Raw genomic sequence first — 26,962 nt, 5'->3', positions numbered from 1 at the left:
AAATCTAGATCGAGTACACATTTCCGAAAGAAGGAGTACTAAAACTGCTAAAAATAGCACGGACGGGATCCAGTCTGTCTGCAATCGACCTCACCGAAGAAGATGAAGCTCGTTATGAACGGGAAAGAGCAAATGAGCAACCATCCAGACGACCTCATCGCTCTCAATGATCAGAAGATGATCTAAACTTGAAGATTCCGAAGAATTTTTGGCCAAAATTCGTTTAGGTCAAGGACCCTCCATTTGATCACAGGGCACTCCGAAAGTTTACTTCACTTTATTTTACTTATAACTTTCATCCCGTATCTGATTGGCCTCGTTCTTTTTCCGTCGAATTTGTCCTTTCATCGTCTACATGATAAATTTAGCGAAAACTTGGATCAAGCGACTCTAATTGAGTTTTGATACTAAAATATGACAACCAACCTTGACATACCAACGCTTGGTGGGTTCAACCGAGCAATGTTCTAACATCTCCACATCCATCTTTCTAGTGGAAATTTCTTTTGGCTCAAATGGTCTAGGTATCATCCTGAATGTAGTTGCAGCATAAAGTTTCGCCGTCTTCTAGCCTCATTTGAATCTTCATCCAACTGACGCAAAATCTCTAAATACGTTTCTTTTTCTTCTTCTACAAGGTTTCATCCTTTTCTGTATCTTCTTTTGAAGAATGAAAGTCAGGATTCATGGTTGAAAACTAAAATTGATTGAAATTGAGAGCAAATAGATGTAGTAAAAAAGTGATGTGATCTGGTATGAGAGAATTGAGTAATTTTTATAGGGACAAAACTAGTAGTTACAAGTTATCGTTGGAAAACTAGTTGTTGGCGGCGAAACAAGAATCATCGGCGTTTGAATATAAGCCGGTCGATGCTGAACTAAAAACGATGGCGGCCTAAATCCAACATCTTACGCCACTTGCTTTTCTTGCGGCCCCCAACTACATATTAGCATAGTGGAGAATCCACTTTGCCCATCCAGCTGGCTGACCAAATTTTTAGATTAGCAAATTCCCATAGGAATCGCCTCTAGAGACTTCATTGGACCAAGGATTAGAATTGGGGTGCCCTTAGACAGATTTTAAGTTACCCTATTTGTTAGTCACAGTGTCCAATACCTTTCTCCTTTATCCCTAATGTCAGAAGAGGCAGCAGCAGCAGAAAAACAAGAATTTGAATGATGTCGAGCCTTCCTGAAGACATCATCATCAACATCTTAACAAGGTTACCACTAAAATCTCTCTTAAGATTCAGGTGTGTTTGCAAATCTTGGTCTAATAATCTCTTTACAAACCCTAATTTTATTAAGATACAATATAATCATTCTCTTAAACATCATACTCCTGGTATCTTAATTGACTGCAAAGATACTAATATCTGTTACGTAGATTATGATTCGGCATCATCAACAGTATCTAGTCAGGTTATTCAGATAGATTATCCGGTGGAATATGAAAAATTTCAAATTCTAGATGTGTGTAATGGGTTGATATGCTACAGAACAATGAATAAAGATATTATCATCTGGAACCCATATACCAAAGTCTACAAGAAACTACCAGATCCACCAGAATCAACAAGTTTATATCCCAAGTATCCCATGGCCATGATTCAGTATGGATTTGGATACGATGAGAAAAGTAAAGATTATAAATTTGCAAGAATTGTGGGTTTTTGAAGGTTGCCTCTACCTGATTGGTAGCATATATATGGTTGGTGTTGAGGTATGGGTGATGAAAGAGTATGGCATTAAAGAATCTTGGACTAAAATGTTCACAATTGACGGCAAAAAATTTGGAGGAGCTGAGTACGTGAACTTGAAAAGCTCTCTAGGTAACTGTGTGATCTCGGTTGAGGTAGACCGGATATTTCCTTGCTTATATGATCCCAACAAGGAAGAAGCTACACAACTTGAAATCGAAGGCATTTCGCCACCATTCTTCACATGGGCTTTCTTGGGGAACTTAATATCACCTACTTTTGGTACTTGTTTGGAGGCACAATAAGATGCAAGAAGCTTAAGAATAAAAACAACCAGAGGTGAATCTTTCTTCTAAAATATTTCCAGTTTTATAAATCATCTAATCTATTTAGTCTACAATCTTATTATGTTATTACAATTCTTTTTAATTTCATTGAGTAGGAAATTCAGAGCGGTAAAAAGTTCATTTTGCACATTCATCTCGTTTCTGTTTTATTTTTAGTAGTTTAGAATGTCTACCAGCTTAATTTGATTGGAATAGGTAAATAAATGCCATGCCCATGCTGCAGAAGGGCATAGTGACTGTAATTGTTGGGTGCGTGTGAAAGTCTAGGTCTGGCCAAAATATTAGTATTTAGGATCATGCTTGAATTCCCCTCCAACTTTGGCGAGTCAACTGTTGAACCCTATCTCTTGTAGTTAGAAGGAGATGGTCATGCTCAAATTCTACCTAGTGCAGAGTTGTCAAGAATATTCTTGCAATTGGGTTGTTGACTGATCAAAACTCTTGTGATAAACTCATTTGGTCCTAGAATAACTCGTGGATTTTGAATGGGACTCTGTTTACAATCATCTTTAAACAATAATGGACTCCCTGTATTGCTGTGATTGATAATATGGTGGTGGATAGCAATTTGGGGAAGTCTGTATGGTCCCTAGATGTCATCCCCTAGTTCAGGTTCTTTTTTGAACTTACTTCATGATATTCGATGAATCTATTGTTGCATCAAAGTTAAGTGTTTGAAATGTTGGCGTATCTCCTATGTATGTTGTGTATAGTACAGAGAATGAATCGAGTAAGCATATATCTTCTATTGTTGTTTTGTTAGAAATGTTTGGTTAGGTTTGCATTGTAATGATTACCCAAATGTGCAAAAGACTGGTTAAACATGATAGACGAGTCTTGGTCCTATGCGCATCTGTTAGCTTGTAATATATGGAAGCTAGAAGATATGCCTGGAGTGTTCCAATGTTTACAGCCTGTCCCTGCTGTTATAATATATCTGTTCATAACCACACAACCTCGACCATAAGTCTGAAGAAAACCTGAACTATAACATGCTTGTGCCCCTTTACTTCAACATTCCCTAACAAGTGTTTTTTTTTCTTGAAGCAGGCTAAATCTGACAAGCCACCGGCTTATGATGCCAAATGACATTTTTGGAGGAAGGCAGATCTGTAGGAGCTTTAGCAGCAGTGATGTGGGCAAAGTATCTGAACCCAGGGGATGTATTTTGAGATTTGAGACAGCAATCTAATTAAACGAATTGGAAGGGAGATCACTGAACCCCAGCTCAGTTTCAGGAATCCTGTAATAATAGAATTCTCCAAAAACATACTCTAACTAAACTCCTTATCTTAATAAAATTCCATTTGTTTGCAGCAAAAAAAACATACTCTACTACTATTTTGGATCTTTTTTGTATTTCCTTAATTCGTTGATGGGCTACAAAGACTTTTAAGTACCAAGCTAAGAATTATCTATAAACTCTGTATGAACGTGGGCAGGTGGAATTTAGACTAATCGTGAAACAATTTAGACTGATCATGATTGTTTCTCCCACAAATCTCAATCACTGTATATCCAAAAATTAGTTGGGCTTTTCTACGCGTTGGGCCATCCAACATTAATCCCAAGTTTCACTTTTTGGTTTTTGCGCACACACACAAGTAGGGGTGAGCATTTGGACCGTAGTAATCGGTGGATTTAACCGGACCAACCGTTCATTTGCGGATGGATGCCCGGACCATTCGCTAGTGGGTTGGATGCGGATGAAATTTTTGAAATCCAACGGACAATGGATCGGACCCGGATGCAACCTTGAAAATCCGTTGGACATCCATCTCCGTTAAATTAAGGGAATTTATATAGTTCTAAAAAATATTATGGATCATTTAGGAATTTTTAAGATGTTTGATTGGGGTGTTATACATGACATATTTATATTCGTATACATATATATGATATGTAGGTTTTATAAGGAGTCATTTGTGTCAGCTTATTTTCTTACTACAAATTTTAACTAAAACAAATCCATTGGATTATCCGCATCCAATCCGTCCATCCGTGCATCCATTGGATGCAAAATCCGTTGGATATGGATTGGATGCGGATGCCAAATTTGAAATCCGTAATGCAATGGATTGGATGCGGATGAGGTGAAAACCGGTCCACACCGGCCCATGCTCACCCCTACACACAAGTCACAACTCAAACGAATTGGCTTTGGAAAAGGTTTCTGATTTCCGTAATTAGCTTTTCATGAGGATATATTAAAATCTCGTAAAAGTCGGTAGTGTTTAATTCGTTTATTGCAATCATATGTTGTACCTGAATTATACATGCACAAAATCAGCTTTCCGTAGCTAGTTTTTCACGACATGATATATTAATATCTCGTAAAAATCGGTAGTGTTTAATTCGTTTATTGCAATCATATGTTGTACCTAAATTATACATGCACAAAATCAGATTTGATTATAGGGGTGTTAGTACCTGAAAATTACTTCTAGGCAAAACAAATGCATCGCTGCGGTACTTTCTTTTTAGGTTCGAAAATCAAAATCGAATAGGACAAGCCTAGACTACGATAGGAGCCGTTCCGTCCTGCTACAATCACGAGGAGAGGAAGATGAGTTGATCTTAGGGGTGGGAAGCAGAAAACTTTTAAGAAAAATGGCAATGATATTGAATTGTGTGTTTTGGGTATTGGAAACTATGAAGAATAACAAAGATTTTTGGGTGGTGAAGCTTATTCCGTTTTTTGAATAGGCTAAGTAGCCTATTTATAGTAGTTTGGAATACACACCGCCCTTCTCGCACGTAGTGGAGGTCGTGAGTTTACGGAGAGATGGAATTATGGAGATGATGGGTATGAGGTGAGATAAGTCAGAGAAGTCTGGAAACTCCTTTTATACCGCGCCCATTATCTCTCCAACTGTTTATAGCCGTGCCCCTACTTTAACTTTTCACATGGGGTGTTGCCACGCCGCATGTTGCCGTAGACCACCAGACCAATACCCACGAAGAATTCCCCAAGTGACGTATTTTGATGTTTCTTAAGTATTTTGGATGAGTTAAGGGTATCATCTTATTTTAGGCTAAATTATAGCCGTTGATATGCCATATGCCTTAGGGATATGTTGAGTAGAAGAAATTGTGAAAACAACTTGGCCAAGGCCAACTATGGCCCGCTCGTGCTTTGTTGAGGCACAAGAGGATAGCTTGGCGCACTAGTGGCTAGTTAAGGTGTTATAATTTAGCACGACATGCTAATGGCATAAAAGTGGCATAACACGTCCGCACTTTATGCCATAGCTAAGATGTGAATAAATATTACATGTCATAATCTTTACGTGAGATATTGGAATGCTAAATTATCGCGTGGCCTTTGAATGACCTATTTATGGAAATAAAATTGCAAGTGCCATTATGTTTGGCCTAATAAGCTAAGATCCAAAAGATGACTCAATTTCCTTGTCCTTAGTTGCCATAACTAAAATTAGATATAGTTGGAGATGTTGGCGCGAAGCGGCACAGTAGTTTATTGCCGTATTAGGGTTTGGCGCGCTGTGACCTTTCGATGGTGCTAGCGCTTGGCTCGGTAAGCTGCGGTTTTACATCATCTTAGTACATTTTTCCTTGGCCACGACCAATGAGACAAAAATTGTCGGGCCATTACTTAGCCATGATTTAAATAAGTTAATCTACAGTCTAAGGGAGTTGTAGTGGCGTACTTTACACTCAAAGAGGTGTATGGCATGTTGTGGGCCCGCATTCGGTAGGCCGCGGCTTTAGAAGTGGCGTGACATTCCTAATGTTACCACGCCAAAATTATCGGATCTCACTCAAGCCATAAACCCTTATAGTATGTGTATGACATTATAGCATGTCTATGGAATTTCATGAGGGTTGAGCTATTCCACCTTTGGCTATGGCTCGATATTGGCATAGGAATGATGTGAATAGGCCATGGTCGAGAATTAGGGTTTGTCCTCACTTCGACCAAGGATATTAAAATATGATTCATGTTTCAACTAGGATGACCAAGTTGGATTAGGAATAGAGCTAGGCTATCATGAGAGGCACATGAGTCAAAATTAGATCCTTTTTAGGACGTTGATTGGTCATGTCCTTGCAAGTTATAATATTTATGCCACGGAATTGGCCAAGATCCTAGAATGTCGCATCGTACATTATGGCCTTGGTCACGGCTGGCCAAGATTCCAATAATGACGCGTAACTGAGGCAATGGCCTTGGTCGTAGCTACCAAGGCCGAGAATGAGGTGTATGCTATGTCATGGCTTTTATCGTATCTGCCAAGGCCGAGATTTACGTGAACCATGTACCATGGCCTTGCCGATAGATGCCAAGGCGCAATGATGACGCACGCGACTTATGGTAAGGCGCGCTTATGACGTGTGTGTCATAGGGCATGGTCTTGGCTGTGGTTGCTAAGATGTGCTATGGACGTAGCCGATGGCTTTGGAATGATTTCAACAAAGTCATTAGTCCGTTTTGAAAACACTGGGGGTACCAAAATACACCACCATTTTTTCGTAGGCAATCTGTATAGACAAAATCAATACAACTCCGAGAGTAGAAACTCAATCAAGGAAAGTGTATAGAGTTATATATATCTCTCCCTCTCTCTTGTTGTTAGAACGTTTACATAACTGAATCCGTGAACCTAACTACAAAGAAATTTCTTGGACGGTACCGAAGACCAATATCCAAGAATCAATCAAGTTTTATCTAACAAACAAGGTTGGACCTAGATATTATGATTGATCAACGCACAACCTGTGATATTTCAATCATAAAGATAAACAATATAATGCGGAAAAAGAAATAACACAGACACCAGAAATTTTGTTAACGAGGAAACCGCAAATGAAAATAACCCCGGGACCTAGTCCAGATTGAACTCCAAAATGTATTAAGCTGCCACAGACACTAGCCTACTACCAATTAACTACGTTCTGGAATGTAGTTGAGCCCGGACTCAATCTCCCACTGATTAAGGTACAATCGCTCTCCTTACACCTCTTGAATCCCAACAGGACTCCGCACAATTGATTTCCTTAGACGGTATCACACCAACTAAGAGTTGCTTCAACTCAATTGAAGACTTTAAACCAAATCTTCCTCCCACAGATTAAGCATATGATTGATTTCCTGATTTACGATCTAAACGGATGATCAGATCAAACGAAAGATCCAGGTGATGGAAATCGATAACAACTTGACAAAAGTCCGGTTATCCTCAAATTCCGAACTTATGCAACCCGAAGTGCAGGTTAGATTATTATTCACCTCACAAGTATAAAAATTGCGGAATCAACAAAGTATGAGACGAAGAGACTTTGTTGATTACTATCTATCTTGATCATTGAAACAAGGCTCTACAAACAATCAAGATCAGGATACTCGAGTTATCAAGATAAAAGATAACTAGACCTGGTTTCACGAATCCCAATGAAGTATTTATAGTCGCTAAACCCTAAAAGGGTTTCTGGACGACTCTAGATACAACTAGGACACACCAAAAAGTAGTGTCGGGATTCAAAGATCCCAATTACCAAGAGTTCCCCTTATATAGACTTCAAATCCTAGGTTGCTTTAGGTTTAAGCTAAGATAGCTTTGGAACCAAGCAATCAATATTCACCGTTAGATGAAAGATTTGAATCTTAATCACATGTATAAGATATACACTATGGTTAGGTAAACCGTAACCGAACCGTGTATAAAGAATATGTCCAGTATTGAAAAAGCGGGGGTCTAACAACCACACCCAATATTTCATTTAGGAAATATGTATGGAATAACTCCAATATATTTCCAAGAGAATCAACTAGACAGTCAGACTCAATCAAGGAAAATACATCCAAGAGTTATATCTTTGTTTCTCAATGTAATCAACAAATCAAACAGATAGAAATCCACGAGCACGATTATTATGAGAAACAACTTGAGCAGTACCAAAGACCAATGTTCAAGTGTCAATCAATTTATATCAACAACCAAAGGTTGGATTATCTAATTGATTGAAATACGCACAACCTGTGATATTTCAATTATATAGAAAATATAACGCGGAAAAGAAATAACACAGACACTAGAATTTTGTTAATGAGGAAACCACAAATGCAAAAAAAAACCCAGGGACCTAGTCTAGATTTGAACACCACACTGTATTAAGCCGCTACAGATTCTAGCCTACTACAAGTTAACTTCGTACTGGAATGTAGTTGAGCCCTAACCAATCTCACACTGATTAAGGTACAGTCGTATTCCTTGCGCCTCTGAATCCCATCAGGATTCTATGCACTTGATTCTCTTAGATGATCTCACCCACAACTAAGAGTTCATACAAACCAAAATCGAAGACTTGATAAACAAATCTGTCTCACACAAAAAAGTCTATTGAATAGATAAATATGTCCTCCACAGAAATACCTACGAGTTTTTGTTTCGTCTTTTGATAAATCAAGGTGAACAGGAAGCAATTGATACACCAGATTTATATTCCCGAAGAACAGCCTAGTAATATCAATCACCTCACAATGATCTTAATCGTATGGAAGTAGAACAAGATATCGTGGAATCACAAACGATGAAACGAAGATGTTTGTGACTACTTTTTATCTTACCTATCGGAGATTGAATCTCGAGCAAATCTTAGAGAAGATAATACTCGATACGATAGAACAAAGTAAGATCAGAACACGCAACTACAGAGAAAATAGTTGGGTCTGGCTTCAGAATCCCAATGAAGTCTTTAAGTCGTTAACCTATAATGGTTTTAAAAAAACCTAGGTTAAAGGAGAATCGACTCTAGTCGCAACTAGTATCACACAAGAGGTGTGGGGATTAGGTTTCCCAGTTGCTAGAGTTCTCCCTTATATAGTCTTCAAATCAAGGTTTGCAATTAATGTTACCTTGGTAACAAATCATTCAATATTCACTGTTAGATGAAAACCTGATTAGATTCAAGCTAAAATCTTTCAACCGTTATATCAAACTTATCTTGTTACACACAAGTGAAATGTGACTTCATTTAGATATGGGTAACCGTACCTAAACGTGTACACCTTGTTGGATCAATAATAATTAACCGAAGTTAGCCATATGAACACTTTCATATCAACCTTGTTCATCACAACTAGTTCAAATGAACCTAGTTATAGAGTTGTTCAATTGTTTATATTCTCATAGAAGTATACAAGATACAATTGAAGCAAAATCGATTTTGATCCACTCGAATCAATTCATGAACATTATAGCCACGGTTTGCAAAAGATTGCATTCCTTAATTTATATATGTATTTGTTCATGAACAAACCGATTTTAGAATTTAACCCAATCAAGTATGCAAACAGGTACGCATACCTAAGTGTCCGGACTTGGTCTGGGTTCGCCAGTATGCGAACGGGTACGCATACTGCCGTACACGACCAAACTCAGTTGAATTCTCGGACTTGAACTGTTAAGCCGGTACGCATACGAGTATGCATACTAAGTTCCCGGACTTCAACTATTAAACCAGTACGCATATGGGTATGCATACTATGGTTCCCGGATTTGGAATAACAAATAGTTAGCATACTGTGTTATATCCAATCAATGGTTAATTGTTCTAAACTCCCATTTAAATCATTGAAACATTTTTGGAAGACAAGAATAGCTGTCTCACACAAACAATTAGCTTCAAAGCAATTTTCAAGTGATCAATAGATCAATACGAAACATTCCGAGTCTACATCAAATGACTGTCTCATACAAATCATGTAAGATGTTACTAGGCGATTTTCACATGATCATCTTTTGATTTTCGTCAAGAATAAAGATAAACTTGGTTAAAGCGAAAGCTTACCAACAAATATTTCGAGAAATATGTAAGCGAGTTAAACTCAGCTCGAAATATCAAATGTGTATAAAGTAAAGTCTATATAGCCATACGTCTTTTGTCTCAATAGGAGATAGAATAGAAATAGACCTCCGAGTGATGTATGTCTCCACATACGTTTTGTTGATGAATTTCTACAAGATCCCCTTAGTAGTTCTTCGTCTTCAATTGATGAACGCCGTGAAGTCTAAAGATCAACTACACATTTTATCCTAATCCGAGACATAACTATAAGTAGACTAGAAATCAAGACTTATAGTTTTGCCAACAAAACTTGACAAACAAGCTTGATATAGCAACGCTTGCGATTTCATCCGACCAGTGCTCTAGCAAACATGGTTAGCTGAAACTAGCCGATTTGAACTTTAAAATCTTAACACTCATTTTCATGTTCACTAAGAAATTAATATTGAGTCACAATTATGTGATCAAATGAGTCTAGTGTTAATTAGAGAATTGATCAAATACAAATCACTTCATACAAATAATTTAATTACACCTGAATCATAATCGAAATAGTTGATACATGTAAAAAGTACAATTACTTGGATCGTTCGTGAATCGACTGAGTCATAGTGAAAACGCGGGGGTGTAACAACCACACCCAATATTTCGTTCGAAAATCTATATAGACTAAAATCCAATATAATTCCGAGAGCACCAACTTAAAAGTGAGACTCAATCAAGAAAGATATCAAAGAGATTTATCTCTTTCTCAATACAATCAGTAAATCAATAGATATATGTTCGTGAGATTGATTGATATGAGAATAACTCGGATGGTACCAAAGACCAATGTCCGAGTGTCAATCAAGTCATGTTGGATTTATAAATTATGATTGAACAACGCACAACCTGTGATATTTCAATTATATAAACAAATATAATAAGGAAAAGAAATAATACAGACACTAGAAATTTTGTTAACGAGGAAACCGAAAATGGAGAAAACCCCCGGGACCTAGTCCAGCTTTGAAGACCACACTGTATTAAGCCGCTACTGACTCTAGCCTACTACAATTTAACTTCGGACTGGAATGTAGTTGAGCCCTAACCAAGTCTCACACCGATTAAGGTACAGTCGCCTTCCTTACACCTCTTGAATCCCAGCAGGACTCTGCGCACTTGCTTCCCTTAGCTGATCTCACCGCTACGAACCAAAGTCCAGGACTTATAAAAAAATCTATCTCCCATAGATAAGTCTATTCTGGTTGTTGTTTCCGTTTTTATATAAATCAAGGTAAACAGGAAACTCAACTAATAATCCGATCTTATACTCCGAAGAGCAGCCTAGAAATATTAGTCACCTCACAATAACCTAACTGATTACCAAAAGAAGTTATTGCGGAATCACAAGAGTTTGAGACGAAGAACTGTTGTGATTACTCTTTATATCTTACATATCAGAGACAAATCTCGCGAAAACCTTAGAGAATATTAAAAATCAATACGATAGAAAAAGTAAGATCAGAATAGCAACTAGAGAGAAAATAGTTGGATCTGGATTCACGAATCCCAAATGAAGTCTTCAAGTCGTTAACCTAATAATGATTTTGGAAAACCTTAGGTTAATGGAGAATCGACTCTAGTTTGCAACTAGGACACATGAGAGTGTCGGGATTAGGTTTCCTAGATGTTAGAGTTCTCCCTTATAGAGTCTTTGAAATCAGGGTTGCTTACAATCAAAGTTAAGATAGCTAAGTAACAATTGAATTGATATTCACCATTAGATGAACTCCTGATTTAAGATTCAAGCTAAGTATGCTTAGAAAACAATCAATCAATCTCCACCGTTAGATGGTATTAGCTTTATACACACAAATGAAATATACCTATATTTATATATGGATGAACCATACCTAAACGTCCTGTTGGCTCAATAACAGTTAACCGAAGATAGCCACATGAACAATTATAGTTTAGCAACATTCATCTAACACTTCTATAAATAAATCATGATTGATAACCAAATGAATCTAAATGTGTTGTAAGAGAGTTGTACAAATGTTCACTATCTCATAGAAATATCCATGAACAATTTGAAACATATTCGGTTTGGTTTGTAGTTGTACAAAGTACTTATAAAAGAACCAATTCATGAACATGATGCCACGGTTTGCAAAAAACGTTCGCATACCTTATTTCATTAAAGTTCCAAGGACTTTAGTTCGCAAACTTAGTTCACAAACGAACCTGAGTTCATGAGTATGGATTTCATACTTACCGATTTTAGAACCTAACCATTGTGTTCGCATACTGAGTACGCAAACCACAGTTCCAGACTTGGCCTAGTCTTTCCTTTTGCAAACACTGTTCGTAAACCACAGTTCCGGACCTACCTAGTCTAGCAGTTCGCAAACACTATTCAAAAACCACAGTTCCTGTCCTTATACTGGTAAACCCGTACGCAAACATAGTTCGCAAACAAGAGTTCCAGACCTGAACTAAAACTTCATAGTTCGCATATAAGGTATCCATACTGTGTTATATTTAGACATGGTAGTAAATCTAAGACTCTCATTTAATCATTCAAACATCCTTTGAAGACAACAATGGTAATCTTATACATACTACTAGCTTCAAGTAATTTTCAAGTGGTTAATTGATAAGTGCTTAATTTACATGATTTTAGTGTCCGTTCCATACTCTTTCTCTTAATTTACGTGATTTTACATACCATTAGCTATATTACTTGCATTATATGTTGTATTACTCTTTTTTTCTTTCTTATATGTTTATCTAGGAGAATCATCCAAAAGGAGTGGTAATTGCTACAAAAGTGCTAAGGAATTATGGAGTTTACAAATGAGTTTTGAACAAAGTATCCAGGAGAGGGTTCGGCTAATAAGAGAAACCATGAAGTGAGCCGAAATTTGGAGCAAGTTTTGGACGAAAATACAATAAGTTACAGGAGAATGTTCGGACGAAGAAGTCCATACATGTTTGAGCCGAACCTGACAACTTCCTAGGATACTATTGACGCGTTTTTGACCCCGTTTTCGATAATACACTGACCCGAAAGGATTTTGAAGACCTAATTTCGTGAGCACTATATAAGTACACCTCCCAAACATTAAGAAGATACCTTTTACATTATTTTGCAAGTCTTGGAGGAGAGGAACAACATAACAGAGGAAAAGCTAGGGTTCGTAGCGGTTCTCACCAATCGTAACGATTTCTTCTCTAGTTTATCAATTGTATAACATGGATGCTCCTACATCCATGAGTAGCTAAACCCATACTTGATTGAGGATGAATTCTAAGTTCTAGACTTGATTTGGTTTAATATATGCATCTAGTTTGATTTCTTCATATGATTATCATTTGCTTCTACTTCGATTAACGATTATTATTGATAAATTGATTGCTCTAGGTGGCCAACTATAGTAGTTTATTGATTTATATATTGATAGTAAAGGATTAGGATATCCGTGTAATTTTTGAATAATCCTTACACAAGTAGAAAATGTGAGACCTTGCAGAGGAATTCTGTGGAGCAATTGCGTGTTGAACAACATTAGAAAGTGGACCTTGCGCTAAGAGTCTAACTACTAAGATTAAACTAAGTCATAAAACATAAAGTATTCGACCAAGTAACTTCTTGAGTGTGCTCCTACTTGGTGGCTTGGACGAATAGAATCTAATATTCGAGCGCTTCGGTATCTAGTGACCAAAGGACTTTAGGGGATAGCACTGCGCTAGATGTTATCCCACGGTTGATGATAATATATAATTAATGATGAACGGATGAATATATTAACTCATTGACGGTTTAGTAACGAAAAAGGATTCCTCGATCATCTCTCTCTTTATTGCTTACAACTTAATCTTTTTAATTGTTTTGTTTATTTACCTTGAAATCTAAAACCAAACCCCCTTTGTGACCTTTTCGACAACTAAAAATCCTCGCTCTTCGTGGAAACGACCTTGACTTCCATTATTTAATTTTTAATTGAGTGGAAATAAGGTCACTAATTTGATTGCGCAGACGACACGCATCATTAATCGATCAATACGAAACTTCCCAAGTTAACATCAAATGGTTGTCTCACACAAATCATGTAAGATGTTCAAGATAATTTTCACATGATCATCTTGACTTAATATTTAGTTTCCAACAAATAAATTGTCTCCAACTAAACTCGTCAAGTAGATGATGAAGTTTAAGCTAAAGCTAAAAAGCTTTCAACACGTATTTCGAGAAATATATAAACGAGATAAACTCTGTTCGAAATTTCAAATGTGTATAATATAAAAGTCTATATAGCTATACGACTTAGTCTCTTTAGAAGATAGAATAGAATAAACTTCTGAGTGATAGAAAGTTTTAGTCTCCACATACCTTTTGTTGATGAAGTTCCTCCAAGCTCTTTAGTAGATCATCTTCTTCAATTAGTGAACGCTGTGAATTCTAATGATCAACGACACACTTCTATCCTAATCCGAGACATAGCTATAAGTAGACTAGAAATCAAGTGTATAGTTTTGATCAACTAAACTTGACAAACAAGCTTGAGATAGCAATGCTTGCGAGTTCGAGCGAGCAGTGCTCAAACACACAGTACGCGAACCGGTTTGCAGACTCATATGCAATGACCGAGTTCCAGAGTTGACAAAACTTTTGCAGCTCACGTACCGGTTTGAAAACTTAGGTGCAACTCAGAGTTCCGGAGTTGGCAAAACTTTTACAGTTCACGTACCAGTTTGCGAACTTAAGAATTTTAACAGGTTCCGGAGTTCATAGAACTTTTTCAGTTCACGTACCAGTTTGGGTACTAAACTGTTCCTAGAATATAGAACTGTTTTGGCTCACACACCAGTTTGATTATTTTAACTTGGTTCCCTTATCACAGTTCCAAAATGGTTTGCATAGGAATATGCATACCTATCCGGATCACGAAACAAACTGATTTTTCCATGATGTACATACGAATGTGAAAATCACACAAATATGAAAGTCGACATATAGCTTCTTCGCTACGTATACAAATACATATAATACGGCTTCAGACATATAACCGTTTTCTCAGTTTGTAAGGATGATAAAGTTGTCTTGTATTCCGAATATAGTAGTTCTATATTTCTCTAAATCAATTCGAAACATTCCTGAATAACATCAATGCAACATATCATTGTTCCAAGCTATTTTAAAATGATAAACTTGAATCATGATTTGGTTCTGAGCAATAAATTGTTCTCCACCGAAATTTGATCAAATATGAACAAATGTTCATTAAGCTTACTCATTATATTTCGAGAAATTCGTAAACAAAATAATTAGTTCCCAAATCGAAATTCTTGTCTATGCAAGCTAGTCTAGTTAGTTATGCAACAATCGTCTCAAGGATAGGAAGGTGAATATAACTTGAGAAATAGGTGGTTCAGTCTGCACTTACCTTTTGTTGATGAAGTTCTCCAAAAGCTTCGGTTGATCTTCGCCTTCAAACGGTAGAACGCAAATGATGACTGTCTCCTTTCTCAACTACCTCTATCCTAGACCGAGACTTAACTAATTGTAGACTAGAAATAAAGATATATTTTTGACAACTAAATTTGACAACAAGCTTGATTTAGCAACACTTATGAGTTCGACTGAGCAATACTCTAAGTCAAGATCCTTAAACTTTCTCTGTAATAACCTATATAGTTCGACAATATAGACTATTTTATATTTCCCTTGCGCTATAATGCTTTAGATCTCGCGCCTAACCATGTCGCGTCCCTCTAAAACAATGTATAAAGGTTTTGTAACTTTATTGCTGAAGATTCATTGTCGAAATGATCAGTTATGAATCGGTGTCTTCTTTCGCGCAAAAATATAATCCTCATAATCTAAATCATTACCTTCTTAGTATAATTGGTAGTTATCATCACTTCCTTCACTTGGTGTCGATACCGTTGAATCATTTTCATGACGACTATTAGGTCGAGTAGTCATCAATGGACGACCGACATTATTTGTTACATATCTAAAACAATCAAAAAAAAAAAAAAACTAAGCTAATTAACGGTATGAATATGTTACTTTCGGTCGGATTAGTATGCAATTAGTGCCAATGTTAACTGCTACATGACTATAAATTCCCTATCATAAAATATTCACTGCAAAACATAATAAAAACTACCTAAGCTACAAATAACTTACGTCGCACCTTACTCGGGGGCTGCCCCCCTCGTGAAATTTATATTCACTGTAGAATGTGAGAAAACTAGAATGAAAAAAACATCTTGATTACGTACATGGTACCAGACATGTCTACATTCATCAATAATTGATGTCAACATTCATCAACAAAAGCATAACTGATTCATAAAAAACTCAGTATTCTCCCGCAATCTGATTATGATTACCCTGACTTCTACAAGATATGTCAGCATTCAACAACAAAAACATAATTGATGACAACATTCATCAACAGAAGCATAAATGATTCAAGAAGCATGACTGATTCGTCGAACCTAAATTAAAGCTAACTTCATGAATTATAAACCTAACTTTAATTCATGAACTGATCTAAGCCAGCAAAACACATTAAAAAAAAACAACAATTTAAAAACAAAAACCGGAAAATGAAAATTAAATAATACCTGTTTAAGAGATGAATTAAGATCTCGAGTTCAAATGTTATATAAATCAAGCAATCAATATAGTAGCATCAACACAAATTCACGATATCTGGAACCAAAAGATTCTGTTGAACACAAATTCACAATATTTGCAGACAATCAAAACTGAAAATCAATCTGAATCGAACATGCAAATCAGAGATTTATATCTATGAATCTTAAATTAGAAATAAACATTACCAATTTTTTGAATCAAAATCAAATCTCGTCAAATCTAACTTTGAACCAAATCAAATCTCGTTAAATCCGATGAAGAAATCTGTTGCTGACCAAATCAAATCTCGTTAAATCCGATGAAGAAATCTGATGCTTAAATCTGTTGCTTAAAGAAGAAGAAGTAGAAGAAGAAGATATCTAAACCTAATATCTGAAGGAAAAAATGGACTCAAGTTCATTCTCTCTCGATCTCTTTCTTTCTGTTTATTTAACGTTTGAGAATAACATAAATTTGAATTACCATAAACTTAAACATGGGTAAATTTGTAATATAGCAAAATCCTTAATGGACCTATGATAGGATTTAGATTGAGAGGGGTATTTTTATTGTAGGATATATGTGAAGCCCTTCAAAACAACGAACATTTATTCACACTGAAATTCAAATTTAAGAAAACCAGCGAAGAAAGATCGAATGAGACTCACCACCACCACCCTCCCCCACCTCCTTCAACCACCACCTTTGCCGTAATCAGCACCACCGCGACCACCATCAGCAGCTGCCGTCACCAATACAAAAAAATATCTTCCCGATTACCACGTAATAAAATCCAAAAATTTAGTGGGCTTTTCCAGAACACGTTGGATGTTGGGCCATCCAACACTAAAAGAACCCTGATTTTGGGCATACCAAAATCTTCCTAGGCATACAAAACACTAGTCCTAACTTGGGTGACCTTATAAGGGGTACCCTATGGGGTGGTTCAATTACCTATATGCCCTTAAATCCTTTAAATTACTAATATATCCCTAACCCTAATACAAAAACCTATAATCAATAAACCTAAAATCAGTTTCATAACCAAAATCAGTTTCATATCCCTAACCCCTTCTTCTTCCTCCTCCACAACATCCGAACCCTTCTTCTTCTTCTTCCTTTTTTTCATCGTATCATTGCGGAAATTTAATCGTCGATTCGTGAAAATTTAGTCGACGATTAAACTCATCTATATAATGGGTCGTCGTAAGCCAGTATTTCGTTCAAATCGATCGGTTGAACAACCTATTGACGAAGAAGAAGATTTAGAGAGTGAAGAACAAACTCAAAATCAACCGGAATAAGAGATTGAAGAAGAACCAACTCCGGAAATGAGAATAAGAAGGTTAGTTCTACAAACCCATCTCGTATTTGATGTTTTAGATTGGTTTGGTCGATTTAATTCGTCAAAATCATATTTCTGCGGTGGTGACAGTGTATAGTTCGGCGGAAAACAAATCTTAGATGTGCGCCGAGCTGTTCTTGAAACTGAACCCTGAAAGTGCATATGAACGGCTCAGCGTAAATCTGAAATCCGTTTTGAGCCGAACTTAATGACACGGAGACTTATATTTAGGATCGGCTTATTCGATGGTGTTAGTTTTGTGCCGAATATGATTTGTGAATTTCAGAAATTTTGCATGTGCGTAGGATCGGCTTGTATGGTAGTATTAGTTTTGTGCCGAATAAATGTTATTTGAATTTCAGAATTTTTGCATGTGCTTAGGATCGACGTGTATGGTTGCATTAGTTTTTCGCCAATTAATGTTGTTTGAAATTCATGAATTCTTCATGTGTAGGATCGGCTTATTTGTATGACACCATTTTGCGCCGAATAAATGTTTCAATTCATAAGTCTAGATTCGGCTTATTCGATAGTATTAGGGTTGCGCCGAATATCATTGTTAAAATTCCATAAATTTTACAAGTGTATAGAATCGGCTTATTTAGATGATATCATGTTGCGCCGAATACATGTTTGAGTTCATAATCATAGGTTCGGCTTATTCGACAGTATCGGCTGTGAACCGAATATATAGGATCGGCTTATAATTGTTTTGTGGTATGAGCCGATCCACTCTCTGTTTAAGCTAATAAAAATTTCAAGACATGATTCGGCTCATATGTGTTATTTAGGGTAAGCCGAGCCTTATTATTTTCTTACAAGTTTTTGTCTTTCCAAATCCCTTTGTTGTTCGAATTAGTCTTATAACTTTCATACTTGTGTCAGGACCAATGCAGCTACAAAGAGGAAGAAGATGGAGGTATCACATTCTACTTCTAAAACTCCCGATCCTAGAGGAGGAGGTAAGAAAAAATTGGGAGCGGGAGGTAGAGGAGGAATTTTAGAAGAAGTTGAACAAGTAAGAATTGAAAGACAAGAAGAAGGAATAGCTGAAGATGAAGAAGTTGATGATAATCAAGAAGTTCATCAAGAAACACAACCCCAAGGAAAACCCAAGAAAGACAAGAAAGGTAAGAAGGTGGCAGAACCCGAGAAAGAGAAGGACGATGATGATCGGCGGATCACTGGTTTACACATTCTTGATGAATATGACGTAATTACACCTCGATCAGATGGTTTGTCTCATGGTCTTCCGGAAGATGGAGGAAATGTGTTGATTGGTTATGCCGATTCTTGGGCGAAGAAAATTTATGAGACTCCTGATCACAACTGTGCAGTCCGAGTATTGAGACACCAGAGGGCAGCGGAATGGAGTCTTGATGAAGAGGTTCTTGAGGTGATTTCTTACGTACAACGCAGTGCTTTATGGCCTATCATCAATTATGGACATAAGGAATATGATAGTGTGTCGGCCTCTACCTTTACCGAGCGCTTTTGTCCAGAAACTTACACATTTCAATTACCTTTTGGAGAGATGGCAATCACTCCCGATGAGGCTAGTAAGATTACAGGCCTTAAAGCAAGGGGTGTAAGTGTGGGTGCTGGTTTTTATGACATGAGTTGGGATGAGCTGTACAATTTGTACCGGGAACGCCTTGGTTTGGGTTCACACAAAACTGAGTTGGAGTTTTGTCGATCAGTTAAAGATGTCGATACCGTTTGCATACCAGTTGGCAGAACTAAGAAGAATAAGAAGATCAAATTGACTAACTTGAAAAAGGAGTTTGAGAACACAAAGGAAAGAGTAACAAAAGGTTTGTTGATAATGGATCCCGTCAAAGTGAAGTAAACCGGAACTGCCTACTTGCTTTATAATCTTGGTAGAGACATCTTTCCCGACACTACCGGAAACAAGGTAAATGCTAATTATCTCCAATTGGTAAAGAATCTTGAAACTTGTAACAAGTTTGCTTGGGGAACGGCTACGATCGCATACCTGCTGGACCAACTTGCCACCGCGTCTAGGTTGACAAGTACAAACATCGGAGGGAACTTCACTTTTCTCCAGGTAACTTTTGGGAGTTCAGAGTATGGTTCGGCTTATAACCATAAAATCTTTTAAGCCGAACTTTTTACTTACTTGGTTCGGCTTATAATACTTGCTCCATATAAGCCGAACGGTTCTCTGAGTTTGCAAACTTTATTCTTACTTTGATGTTTCCAAGTAAAACTTGTTTCTATCAATTCAATTCCTTTGATTTTTTAATGTGGTTCTTTGGATGTAGGTGTGGATATATGACCACTTCCCAATTTTGAACTTGGCCAAAGTATTTGAGAAAGATGTCGATTATGTTGATACAGAGCCAAGTGCAGCATGGTACGCGTACGAGGACTCCAAGAAAAGGAACAAAAAGAAGTTGGTGGAAATTTTGAGAGAGACGTTAGACCGTCTTGGTGTTGATGATGTCACTTTTCAACCATATGAGAAGGAATATGAAGAAGATGAAGTTGCTGAAGATGAGGATATGCCGGTAGGTATGTATCATGGGCCATTTTGGTATCCCTGTGGTTATGTTATATACGATCCTAGGCGAGTACTCCGTCAATTAGGATGCGTCCAAAAGGTTCCCTTGTTTGACGAGAAATTCAGGTTGTTACCAAAGAGTGGTAAGGGAACTAAAAACAACACTTCATCTTGGGAACCAAAGTATGATCCTGATCCCACCGTTGAGTTTTGGAATAATTTAGACAATCACACATTAGATGCGTCCAAGTTAACACCTTTACTTGATGATCCATGTGAAGAGGATCCGGGCTATATGGATTGGTATAACCAAATTTCTCATCCCTTCATTATCAATAAGAAAAGGCAAAATATAGCTGATAAGGGGAAGGCGACGCCAATCAAGATCACCAAAAAGTCTACTTCCGAAGATGTAGTCAAGGCTTTCAATATTATGGTAAGAATGACTTCACTTTATACTATTTTCATATATTAGTTATGGTAAAAATGTCTTCAACCTCACGGTTATAAGTTGTTGACAAATGCAAAAATAGGTTGCCGCGGTTAGGGAGATGTTGAAAAAAATGAAGGCCAAACTTGGTTGCAAAAAACCAATGACCGTGGAAGAACAAAAATACCTCATCAACAAGTGGGATGAAATCATCAACAAAGAACAAGGACCCGAGGAAGCCGAACAAAGGCCTACCACTAAGAGGTCTCGACAAGTTGGTGAAGGTACAAGCCAAGGTGGTGCTACCGACCAACCCGGTAATGATGCGCCGGAAGATGAAGACCAAGGTGGAAGAAGAGGTGGTCGTGCAACTAAGAAGAGGGGTCATGGTTAAATGCCCTTTTATGTTTCCAACTTCCTTTTAATGTTTTTCTTAAGTTTTAAGTACACTTTTATGATGTTGCAAACACCTTTGCTTTTAGGTGCTGAACTTTGTTTTTAATGGTGCTGGGATTGGGTTATGGACACCTTCAATTTCATGTTTTAATGAATAGCTTAACAGTTAATTAGCTACTTAATACCTGCAATTTATATAGGTTTATCTTGAAATTTGAGTTATGCGCCGAATTTATAGAGTTCGGCTTATCCTCTAATGTTAGTTACGCGCCGAATCATTTGTCCTTCAAGTTCGGCTTTTTCTATATTTGAGTTATAAGCCGAGCCTTAAAAATCATTATTGGTGTAATCCAGTATATAGTTCGGCTTAAATCTCACCAATATGGTGAGCCGAATCTGTAAAAATTTTCAAAATTTTTTAAAAAATAGCCGTTACTTATATAGGTTCGGCTTATGTTCTAAAATTTATATAAGCCGAACTTTTACTTTTTTTCACGAAAATCTAGGAACGACTCTTTTTTTGAAAGATATAGCCGTTGTAAAACTATATTCTATGTATACCTACATGTTTTTCATATTATTAACTACATATGCTCAAAACATGGCACCCCCAACTCCTAAGTTTACTCTAGAAGAAGATTTATCTCTTTGCACTAATGATGTAGCATATTATCCAAAGAAGGGTGAAGAACGACGAGTAAATGGTCTAAGTTTGAGGCCGATAAAATGACAATTTTGAACATATCCAAGAACAAGTCTTCTATCCTTTACACCATCATTGCAAGGTTTTGTTGGAGGCGCGTAAATAAAGCTACTACCCGTCCATGCGAAACAATGTACGACGCAATTGAATGTCTCTGCTATTAAAAACCCACAAATGGGCATTGTCATCCAATGTTCTTCGGTAATGATAAAATCCCCATGCAAACAACGTTCGAATGCAACGTACTCCGCTGCCACCCCTGCATCTTTTCTTGGACCTGTTCTCATCATAGTCTTATAGAATTCTTTGTTTTTACGTAGGGTTTGTAACAATCGTTGCCGAATATAGTTCACTTCATTTTCAGGGGGCACCGGATTATTCCCTTCCATAAAAGGACCAAGTTGTTCCGCTGTGACGTAATAACCACAATTTCCATCACCTTGCACGTCGTCCATTGCTATAATATGCTCATGAATTACTGGCGATAGATCTTCCAAGTAGTTATCGTATATAAAATTGATAGGTCTCATATACTTACCGGACTTATCTCTTTTGGGTCCTCTCATCCTACCAATTTCATGTACGGTCCTTTCTCCTTTATCTTAGTTTGTGAAGGATACATCTTAGCCTTCCCCTTGACATCCTCTTTACTATCCTTAGCTTGTGACGGACAATCATTATCATTCACCTCTTTGTTACTTGTTTCCGATTTTTGAATACTCGGACGACCTCGTTTTTTTGGAACTTTGACTTCTTCCTCCTTCATCAACTTCTCAATTTCTTTCTTTGCCTTTTCAAACCTTGCATCATGGTAGTAAACGCCGGATGGATTCCTTTTATTAGCCAATAGTTCCTTTCTGGCTTGTCTAGTTTGAAAATTATTCATTTTCTTACTCTTCCTACCTTTCGGGTCACTCTTCTCCGGTTCCAAAATATTTTCTTGGGTGAAAGGATACATGACCGGCACCATGTTGTCCCATAGGAATGTTTTTTGAGGTCGGGAAATATTCCTATACATCTCCGCCAATTTTTTCCCATTTGTCGTGTCTCATATCTCTAGATCATCCTCGTCGTCTTCGGTTGGGAGAGGATCGAAGCTTAATTGTTTCCAAAAATGATCAATATCCTCAAATGGTGTGATACCATCCTTGTACCGAAGTAGGTCGTGGCGGCATGGAAGTCCCATAGATTTCTTCATTGTACAAACACACTCTTCCTCCAAGGTGGCGCCTAATGTCTTAATCAAATCCACTTCTTTCATCAACAAGTCGATGCATAGATGGGAGACTCTATAAGTTAATTCCCGTAGCCAATTAGTACCATAATTCTTGTGTCTAAACATAAGTTCATGCTCGAACGCGGTTTTAATTCTCACAACATCAGTTTTGAAATATTCATCAATTGCATCAAAAACCGCGACAAAAGTGTCAACACAACCAAAAAGGTTCTTCTTCAACCGATAATGAGCCGACTCTACCATACTTGTGGCTTGGTTGTCGAAGTGTTTGTGCCGATTTGTGAAACAACTCACGAACCTTTCTTTATTAGGTTCCAACACATCTTTGACCAAGTAAGTAATGACATCGGGGTAGGCGGTCTTCCAATGCTTAATAAGCATTTTAAAATTTTCTTCATAGACATCCTCGGTGATTGACCATATCAAAGCTTCCCATTCTCCTTGGAAAGAAGTCCACAACATCTCATTATATTCATATGCTTTCAAGAATTCCTTCTTTTTCTTTACTCGTGTCTCCAACGGTAGCTTAGCAATATTCTCTATTCTTTCAACTTAAGTGGTTGAATTGTCGGTTGACATTTTTTCCTCACATTGCACCATATGTGAAACGTACCAAGAAAATTGAATGCATCCGAAAATACCTTCTTAGTAGAATACATCAACGGAATCTTGATCGGAAACGAACACTTTAGGAAGACCACCCTCCCGGAAGATTAACTTCAATTTTTTCTAACCCCCAAACATAACTCTGTTTCTTCTCGTTTTTCATGAAGCAAAAATCCGCGGTGAACGGTGCCTTTGTCGAAGTATGCCCCCACAATGTTCATCAACGGCATCTCATATTTATTAGTCTTGTGCATGCAATCCAATATAATAACTTGTGGGAAGCATAGAGCCAATTGGGCGCATTCCGGGTGGGCAAGGAAAAGGTGTGTGACTTGACCGAAGTCATCCAACTTCTTTTGGAAAGCGTAGTTAGTCTTCACCCCTAACCACATTACTTGTTGCATCACCATCCTACCTTGCAAATTGAGTCTTCTAATCTTTTGTCTTGCATTGTCGATAGTTTGCATAGTCAACTTGTTATTCTTGTTGGCCGCCTTCAATTTGCTAAGAATCCTAGTAGGTGGAAAACGTGCTCGTGTCATTTTATCCACTTCTAGCATCTCGTCGGGTTTGAGTCGTGCTACTTTCGCATGTCCATGAAGGTCTTTGGGACGTGGGTGGTTATGACGACAATCCATATCTTTATTCATTATCCAATATTGATCTTCTTTCTTCATGGTCTTATTCTTGAGGTTGAAAACGATCTTGAAAGGGAAATTTCTTTTCTTCGTCTTCGTCCTATTCTTTCTCCCGGTCTTCCCAACATATACGGTACCCTTTTTAACCTTGCTAGCGCCGGTTCCACTACGCTCACAAATCATTTCAAACCGATCCCATCGTCGTTGTTGTCCTTTAACTAGTACACAATTTACCTTCATCGCATGTTCCTCAAGCCAATCAAGAACTTCGGGTTTAGTTTTCCATGTCTACGTTCATTCCAAAACAAATAATTTGTAAGAAAAACTTTGGAATATTCCGACTACATTAAGGTGCTCAAAATGTTCTTACATACCAAATCATTTTGGAAGTGATCCTTGGTATCCTCGTGAATCATGTCTACTGGATCAGGTTGATTTTCCATGGGTCCAACCACGATCTACAAAGAATATCACAAGGTTAAATACTAGAAAAGAATTATAATAGCAAGGTTTGGCTCATTCGACAATCATATTATGTGCCGAATCATGAACATTTACAGGTTTCGGCTTATACAATATTCTAAATATGTGCCGAACCACACTCGATATTTTAGAACAAAAATTAACAAATTTATGTTCGGCTCATACGATAATGAAATTATGTGCCGAACCTTAAACATTTAGAGGTTTCGGCTTATACGCTATTATCAATATAAGCCGAACCATTAATTTTCTTATTCCGGGCTATGCAGGATGTTGTTCGGCTTACTATGAAACTTTCATATAAGCCGAACTAGTGTGTAACAAAAGGGTGAGAATTGAAATTTATAGGTTCGGCGCATGCTGTAAACAGATTCAGTGAGCCGAACCGTTCATTATATGGTTGATTCGGCTCATAGATGTCAGCCGAACCTAAACCTGGTTCGCCGAATCATGAAGCAAAAATCCAAACTTTTGATAATTTGTAGCTATAGAAGTGAGATTGAGCATAAGATAGAAGTGTACATGTGTATTAGAAGCATTGGGTTCCTCATATATGTGCTCATCATCAGGATTTGGCTCATAAAAATCATCATCTTGAGTTTGTGTTTGAGTTTGAGCTTGAGTTTGAGTTTGTGTAAAATCATTCTCATAATCTAAGAAATCAGCCATTTGGGAATCATTGTTGTAGTTGATATGTATTTTCCTAGGTTTTTTATATGAATTATGACCCTCCTCATCCTCCATTGAATCAAGAATAAAATTTTCTCACTTTCTCCTTCTCTTTCCCTCCTTCTTAACCAAAACTTTGATTTTTTTTCCCACAAATTTTTCATCTAAACAACCTTTATAACTCTGAAAATATCTTAATCAAAATATTTAATCACTAATCCAGATTACTAACACTAATACGTAAAGGGTAGATTTGCCATTTAAAAAAATTTGGGTTAAGGGGATATCTGATTTTGCTATTTCACAACCCTTTTTATCTTTATTGAGTATGCCTTGAAAGATTTTGGTATGCCCAAAATCATAGTTACACTAAAATCCCAGATTTCGCTTTGCAGTTTGCAGAAACAACTCACATAATTAGCCAGTTTTTCATGACATGATATGTTCGTCAAAGAAATTGATAAAATCTGTAGTGTTCATTCTTTTAAATTACAAGTACGCAATAATAGAATTGTGTCGTATATATGATAGTAAACTAGTAATAGAAGTTGCATGTACCACACAAAAGAGTGAATACGTTAAGATCCTTAAACTTCTTTGTAATACCCTAAATAGTTCGACAATATAGATTTTTGTATATGTTTCCCGCGCCTAACTGTGTCGCGTCCCACCAAAACAGTAAACACAAGTATAAAGGATTTGTAACTTTATTGCTGAAGATATCATTGTCGAAATGATCAGTTATGAATCGGTGTCTTCTTTCGCGCAGCGGTACAATCCTCATCAACTAAATCATCACCTGCTGCTTGGTATAGTTGGTAGTTATCATCACTTCCCGCACTTGGTGTCAACACTGTTGAATCATTTTCATGGCGACTATGAGCAGCCAACAATGGACGACCGGCATTATCGGCTACACCACCACCGTTATCCATCTTCAACAATCGAGCTGTAACTTAAGTAAGAAAATACTGTTAATCCTAAGAAAACTCTCAAAAGAGTCAAAACAATAACATATGAAACAGATCAAGGAATATTATTGTTTCAGAAGAGTATAAATACCTGCGATAATTGGGTCGACAAAGAACACAAAGAAGACTAGGAAACCAGTTACTAGAAGAGCTTGTTTGCCATGCAACAAAGGCATTTTTTTTTCTTTTGTTTTAGTGTGAGAAGTAGTTGTATTGTTTTCAGATAAATAGAACGTTAAGAGTTTAACTAAAACTTGTGTAATGTTTAGGGCTGCTTATTCCTTACCTTTATATAGAAAATTGAGTGATGGAGACATATCTGGTTGATTAATTAGGGACCCTAAAATATAAATTATCTTACTGAAACAGTTGGTAATGCACCACCCTGATTAGAGGTTCAGTTTAATTAGAGGTTCAGTTTAATTAGAAGTTAATTAAGATTAAGTTTGTGTAAGTATATCTAGTCA

The 26,962-nt window shown here is 37.1% G+C and overlaps 1 protein-coding gene and 1 long non-coding RNA gene across 3 annotated transcripts; one reads left to right on the top strand and one right to left on the bottom strand.

Annotated features, from left to right (window-relative positions):
- Positions 1-1,089: 1,089 nt before the first annotated feature.
- LOC113327739 lies at positions 1,090-3,450 on the top strand. The gene is made up of 2 exons (XR_003349188.1): positions 1,090-2,039; positions 3,098-3,450. It is a non-coding gene; the product is annotated as an uncharacterized LOC113327739 (long non-coding RNA).
- A 22,522-nt stretch (positions 3,451-25,972) lies between these two features.
- On the bottom strand, positions 25,973-26,737 carry LOC113327727. Of its 2 annotated transcripts, none has more exons than XM_026574863.1 (2): positions 26,587-26,737; positions 25,973-26,479 (listed from the first exon to the last, which is right to left on the bottom strand). In XM_026574863.1, the coding sequence occupies exons 1-2, from the start codon at positions 26,669-26,671 to the stop codon at positions 26,262-26,264; spliced, it is 303 nt and encodes a 100-aa protein (XP_026430648.1). In that variant the 5' UTR covers positions 26,672-26,737; the 3' UTR covers positions 25,973-26,261. The 2 variants fall into 2 exon arrangements, with proteins under 2 accessions (XP_026430648.1, XP_026430653.1); XM_026574868.1 differs by having other exon boundaries at positions 25,973-26,473.
- Between the last annotated feature and the right edge of the window lie 225 nt (positions 26,738-26,962).

This window comes from Papaver somniferum, chromosome 1 (assembly GCF_003573695.1).
Source record: "Papaver somniferum cultivar HN1 chromosome 1, ASM357369v1, whole genome shotgun sequence".
Lineage (NCBI taxonomy): Eukaryota > Viridiplantae > Streptophyta > Magnoliopsida > Ranunculales > Papaveraceae > Papaver > Papaver somniferum.
This window is presented reverse-complemented; position numbering and strand designations above follow the sequence as displayed.